This window comes from Paroedura picta, chromosome 5, assembly GCF_049243985.1.
Source record: "Paroedura picta isolate Pp20150507F chromosome 5, Ppicta_v3.0, whole genome shotgun sequence".
NCBI classification, from domain to species: domain Eukaryota; kingdom Metazoa; phylum Chordata; class Lepidosauria; order Squamata; family Gekkonidae; genus Paroedura; species Paroedura picta.
The window spans coordinates 30262305-30269083 of record NC_135373.1 but is presented as its reverse complement, the minus strand read 5'-3'; the positions used below and the strand labels follow the sequence as shown (position 1 = coordinate 30269083).

At 46.3% G+C, this 6779-nt stretch overlaps 1 protein-coding gene across 3 annotated transcripts in view; it reads right to left on the bottom strand.

Moving 5' to 3' along the window:
* Nucleotides 1–973: 973 nt before the first annotated feature.
* The window catches only part of LOC143837327 (IgGFc-binding protein-like), a 46671-nt gene continuing 40865 nt past the window's right edge, over nt 974–6779 (bottom strand). For all 3 annotated transcript variants that reach the window (XM_077337007.1, XM_077337008.1, XM_077337006.1), the window contains 3 exons: nt 5883–6263; nt 1923–2214; nt 974–1374 (listed from right to left, as the gene is read on the bottom strand). In XM_077337007.1, the coding sequence (XP_077193122.1) occupies nt 1352–1374; nt 1923–2214; nt 5883–6263 (696 nt within the window). In that variant the 3' untranslated portion in view covers nt 974–1351. The remainder of the gene's footprint in view (nt 1375–1922; nt 2215–5882; nt 6264–6779) is intronic.

Here is a 6779-nt window from a genome sequence, read left to right as displayed (position 1 = left end):
AATATGTTACTGTAGAGCCATGCCCTCAGGATGACTAGCAACTCTGAGAAATAAGGCAAGAAATTCAGAGCACAAAAAGGATCTCTGAACACCTCACTTGATGTATCATACACATCAGCTTAAATGAGGCACATCTGAAGCTTTTTTTTTTTCCAAGCGGCTTTGCCTGCAGAATCTCACAGATCACTCCGGACTTTTTTTGACATCCTTCTAATTTCAGATTCTCTGTGTCGCTTCCTCAGGTTTTGTGTTAACATAAAGCCCGCTAAAGAAAATGGTACATTTTTACAAGGAAAGGTTCTCCGAGTGCCCGAGGTGAATCTCTGAGGTAAAAGTAAAAACGATTTCAAGTTCCATAAGGTGTAAGGACCCCAGATTACCACACATTTCTTAGAGAATCCTCCCTAACAAGAACAATTTATCACATGTGGGAAAAAGGAGAAACAATGGAGGTAGAAAAAATTGCTGATGGCTGCTCTGAAAGAAAAGCTAAACCATGGAATCTTTTCTTTTCCAGGGGCCTATCGGTTCAATTCATATTGAAAGGGAACACACACACACACACACGCACAGGCTGAACTGGCTAAAAGCACTTTTTTTTTTTGGCTAAACCTTGAGCAAGATGAGAGTAGGGTACTAATATATCATTTCAATCAGGAATTTCCAACAAGGATCTTCACTGTGACAGCCATTTTGCAGTGGGTTCCTCTTCCTGCAGCAGCCATTTTGTGAATATGCTCCCCCCTGCTGTGCCACAATTCCAAAGGTGCCCACAGATGCAAAAGGGTTGGCCGTTCCTACGTTAAACATTTACTAGTGTCCCAGAGACAATAGAGTTGAATAGAGAAACCAAACCCTAAGAAACTTGACCCAAGACTAACCACATAGGGTTGTGGGCGTCCTGCATAGTGCAGGGGTTGGACTAGATGGCCCAAGAGGTCCCTTCCAACTCTATGATTCTATGATTCCATGATTCTTATACAAACCTGTGCTTTATTGCAGGCAGTGATCCCTTTTGTACAGTATTCAACAATGGGAGCAAAAATGTGAAATAAAGGAAAGCATCTAACGACACAAACACAAGCCATCCCAAGGCAGAAATCAATATAAGCTATATACAGTTGATGAGGGCTGCGTCTTCAGCATTTGTGGCCCACTGTAGCTTCACTGATGGGACATAGTTGGTGCCAGCTGGCCCTGAGCATTTTTCTTCCAATAGCAAAAGAATGTGATTTTGCACAAAGACCAGTAGCCTGCTCTTTCCTTGGGACTTAGGGAGAAGGTTCTGTGTCCAAGCGCAGGCCAGAGGGAGTGGTGGACATTGGAAGGAGGATTTCAGTTTTAGATTTCATTAGGCATGGGTTTTCTGAAGACCTAAAAGATGAGGAAAAACCAAGGGCATTTAGTGCCACAAATATGAAGGCATTAACTGTAAGCCACCCGATCCCCCATGTAGCAACCTGGCCTTTCCTTCTCAAGCAACATGATTTCTAGGGCCCAGTGGTTGCCAACCTCTTGCTGCTGCCTGGAGATCTCCTTCTATTACAACTGATTCCCAGATGACAGATCAGTTCCCCTCGGAGAAAACTGCTGTTCTGGAGAGTAGATTTTTATTGCATTATACCTTGGAGAAGGCACTGGCAAAACACTCCATATTGAGAAAATGCTAGAGGGCGTCACTCCAAGGGTCAGACATGACCCAGTGCTTGCACAGGGGATACCTTTACCTTTACCTTTATACCTTGCTGAGGTCCTGACTCACCCCAAACTACACCCTCCTCAGAGTCCACCCCCCAAATCTCCAGGAATTTCCCAACCTGAAGCTTGCAGCTGGATAGTCGCCCTATGCCCTTGGGTCTGAGAAAGGAAATCTCCAGAAGGAACAGGTGGATAATTGCTTCCTGCTTGCTAGTCCCACATACCGTGTTCTGCTGTTGTTCTCTTGACTCTCCAGTAGTTGAGGACCTCTCCAATATTATTCACTACCGTCCCATTGGGTAGCCAAAGGTCATCTGCACCAATACTGTTGAAGTTCCCACATGCTCTTTGTACTTGGTGGTGCAGAGAACCGCTGAGACTCACAGTTGTCTCTCCCTTGCTGCTGAGGAGAACACGAATCTCAGCTCTGCACCTCACCGTCACCACTCCTTGATTCTGGCTCACTGATATATCCTTGGAAGGCTGGGCTGGGAGAAGAGCAGGATTCTCATTCACCTAGAACATGCCAAACCAGGAGGTCACTGGGACACCAAGAGCAAAGCAGGATAAACATACACAAGAAAGGACAGAGGCAGACAGGTGATCTATGTCAGGGGTAGTCAGCCTGTGGTCCTCCAGATGTCCATGGACTACAATTCCCATGAGCCCCTGCCAGCATTTGCTGGCAGGGACTCATGGGAATTGTAGTCCATGAACATCTGGAGGACCACAGGCTGACTACCCCTGATCTATGTCACTGTGGGACCCTGGTCTCCATTTTGAGCCTGTGAGCAGCTTTGGCATTCTGACAGGGCATTGTGTATAGGCTACGTTTCAACATTTGTTCTAACAGTTACTTTTACGTTACTGACAGCACTTTCAGTGAATATATTGAATTTATCAATAAGAACTTTGTGGAGGTATGGATATTTTTGTACATTTTCAATTATTATTTGTTATATACCATGTTATGCTAATAAGGATATTTTGTGATTTAGGACTCATTTTGCCAATGATAAAAGCACTGAAAACGGAGAATAATCTAGAGAAATAAAGAGATAACAGAGACTTTTATACTTTGATTAAGCCAATGGACAGATTCTTTTTTCCTTTGTTGACATTCTGACAGGGCATTGTGGGTGCAGCCACAAAATGGCTACCACAAAATGGCTGCTCCAGGAGGTAGGGCCAGCCACAACATAATTGACATAACTTTACTTCCGTCACACAGTGAAGGTTCTTGTGCTATGGTGGCAGCTTCTGCCAGGGTGACGTTTTTAGAAATCTTCACAGCCAATCAAATATCGAACAGCCATTCAGAAGGCTTGCTGGGCAAAAGACCTACCTGGTCCAACCCACTTTCTAAAAACACTTGTTAGGCTCTGGAAAAGGAACCCCCTGCTGTGAATGGTTAAGGAAGATGGGCAGAGATTACACATGTGCTAAATGCCCTTTGTTTTGCTATGATGCTGTTAGCTGCCTGGTCTCAAACCTCTGCAGTTACTCCATGTAATCAATTTGAAACTTCTGTCCTGTACTTCGATAGCTGAGCTTCTCTGTGCCTCCCTTTTCTCTAATCACTCAACAAACGTATTTGATGCACCGTATTTGGATAGCCTAGTCTCATTAGGAGAGACAGCTGGGTGTAGTGAATCATAGAATCATAGAGTTGGAAGGGGCCATACAGGCCATCTAGTCCAACCCCCCGCACAACGCAGGATCAGCCCTAAGCATCCTAAAGCATCCAAGAAAAGTGTGCATCCAACCTTAGCTTGAAGACTGCCAGTGAGGGGGAGCTCACCACCTCCTTAGGCAGCTTATTCCACTGCTGAACTACTCTGACTGTGAATTTTTTTCCCTGATATCTAGCCTATATCATTGTACATGTAGTTTAAACCCATTACGGGGTGACCTTTCCTCTGCAGCCAACGGAAACAGCATCCTGCCCTCCTCCAAGTGACAACCTTTCAAATACTTAAAAAGGGCTATCATGTCCCCTCTCAACCTCCTTTTCTCCAGGCTGAACATTCCTGAGTCCCTCAACCTATCTTCATAGGGCTTGGTCCCTTGGCCCCAGATCATCTTCGTCGCTCTCCTCTGTACCCTTTCAATTTTATCTACGTCCTTCTTGAAGTGAGGCCTCCAGAACTGCACACAGTACTCCAGGTGTGGTCTGACCAGTGCCGTATACAATGAGATTATGACATCTTGTGATTTTGATGTGATGCCCCTGTTGATACAGCCCAAAATGGCATTCACCTTTTTTACCTCTGCATCACACTGCCTGCTCATGTGTTTAAGAGTGGCACCTTATAATCTGGTAACTGGGTTTGATTCCTGACTGCTCCTCCACATGCAGCCAGCTGGGTGACCTTGGGCCAGTCACCATCCTGTAAGAGCTGTTCTCACAGAGCAGTTTCTCTTAGAGCTCTCTCAGCCCTACCTACTTCCTCCACATAGCCCCATGGGCTACCTCCCCACTTTTCTGCCTCTGCACCACTCCTGCAGCACAGACATGGCTGTCATGACCACTAGGGGAGTTAGATCGCCTCGTGCAGTTCCCCTTCATCAACCAATTTGGCCTTGCAGGACTCCTGTGGTGGCCATGGCAAGCACTCCTGGGCTGCGGGAGCAACGCGGAGGTAGAAGAACAGGGAGGCATGGAGGAAATTGACAGCAGCTTGATAAAGGAACAGCAGTGCGACGGCTCCAACATGGAGCGAGAGGGGACAGCAATGCCAGCAGGAAAAGGGAGCAATCACGACTTCCTGCCCACCAGCCAGGAAGAATGGCTGCCTGGGAAGATGCAATCCCGACTTGAAGCTCCAGAGAGACTCAGGAAACTAGCTCTGGCTTCGTAGGAATGGTTGGCTAGAGCTCGGATTGTGCAGGATAAGGGAGTCATGTATGGATTTCTCTGTGCCTGCCTTCCTCCCCATCCTTCAGAAGTCTGCTGCCTTCTCCAATCTTCCATGGACAGAAAAACAGCCTTCCTTGTTACAATGCAGCAGTGTTGCAATGCAATAACCTTTTTTTTTAATATCTGGGGGAAGAGGGGAGAGGAAGGAACGCAGAAGGAAGTGGCACAATTTTTTTAAAGGTGCAAGCAAGCAACATTTTGCAAAATAAAAAGCCCTTTCGGAATGGGGAAGGGAGCAAAGCATTAAGGGATGCTGCCTCCTTTCGACCCCACTGAGGAAAGCATATGAAGAATTGCATCCTGAAAAAAGAGGGGAAGGAAGCCTAATGTGGAAAGCAGGGTGTCAACTCGCTCCTTCCCATCAAAGTCCAAAGCAGGGCTAAAATGAGTTATGTCTCCTAATGCAGAAATGGTCTCTGAGAAATGTTACTAATCTTTTCAAAATGCAGCAATTATTCTCGCCCTACCAGTGGAGGAAGTAATACCCCCAATACCATTTTTGGTGTGGTCATGAAACTCTTTTACCACCCACATTACAGCTCTTATGTCCATTGGCAAATTAATTCCAGGCTGCTGTTGTCTGACTGGCATAAGTGAAAGTTGGGCTAGGGGATCCCAGACATGATTCAGGGGGGGGGGGGAATCACACCTAGTTTGTGTCTTAGGTGCTGAGTGTAAACAAGACTTCTTATCTCCGGTTTTAACTAAGGAGTTTAATATATTTTTTAATTGACTTAGGCTGCTCAAATGGTTGTTTTATGCTTGACATTTTAATGGCTAGAATGAGAGCCAGTTTGGTATAGTGGTTAGGAGTGTGGAATTCTAATCTGGTGAGCCGGGTTCGATTCCCCGCTCCCACACATGCAGCCAGCTAGGTGACTTTGGGCTCACCACAGCCCTGATAAAGCTGCTCTGACCGAGCAGTAATATCTCTCTCAGCCTCACCTCCCTCACAGGGTGCCTATTGTGGGGAGAGCAAAGGGGAGGCAACTGTAAGCTGCTTTGAGACTCCTTTGGGTAGAGAAAAGCAGCATGTAAGAACCAACTCTTCTTCAGTAATATCAGGGCTCTCTCAGCCTCATCTCCCTCACAGGGTGTCTGTTGTGGGGAGAGGAAAGGGAAGGAGAATGTAAGCCACCTTGAGACTCCTTTGGGTAGAGAAAAGCGGCATATAAGAATTCTTCTTCTAGAAAGAATTGCTACAGTAAAGATACACATGCAAAGCGTAGATTTTCATGAGCTGGCACTTCCTTCTTCTTCTTACCCAAACTAAGCCCTCCTTGTTGACCCGCACAATAAGGTTCTGGAAGAAGATGACGACAGAGTCCACAACAGGAGTCGGGCACATGGGGCACTTCTCCAGCATTGCCACCACCCGGAACCAAGATGCAGAAGAGGTGTTGACGAGCGAGGAGATCTCATAGGATCCGATGGAAGGAACTTTTCCAGAGATGCCGTCGAAAGTGGTGAAGACACCTCCATGAGTGATAGTGCAGTGACCTTCCTGCTGAAGGCAGTCCCATCTGCTGTTGCTCAACACACAGGACCTCCCAGGTGAGCACTGATAGGACTTGCACACCACTGTCCCTTTACGGTGGCAAATACATTGCTGCTTGCATTCGGCTAACAGCACTACCGCTCCCATCTGTAAAGCACACAAGGTTGGTGGCATTAGTATGGTTCGGCAGTGGGATTATTGGGATTTGATTCTATATTTCAGAGTTTGGAACATACATATGAAACAGGGGTCCCCAAGCTTTTTGAACCTGTGAGAACCTCTGGAATTCTCACACAGCAGGCTGGGCGATTCCACAAAATGGCTGCTGCTGCTGCTGCTGGATCCAGTCACAAAATGGCTGCCACATTGATGCTCCTCGTGTTGTGGTGGCAACTGCTGCTAAAGGAACATTTAAAAAAATCTACACAGCAAATCAAATTTCCAGCGGTCAATTAGAACCCTTGACAGGCAGAAGACCGACCTGGTCCCACCCACTTTCTAAAAACACTTTGTGAGAAGCAGGAAAGGAGTTGATGAGCACCATGGTGCCCACAGGCAACAGTTAGGGACATCTGGTCTAAGAGGTATACTCAGACAATCTTACATTTCTTGTATGATATCTGTTATTATGATCCAATTGCTTGGGTTTGTGAAATCGATATT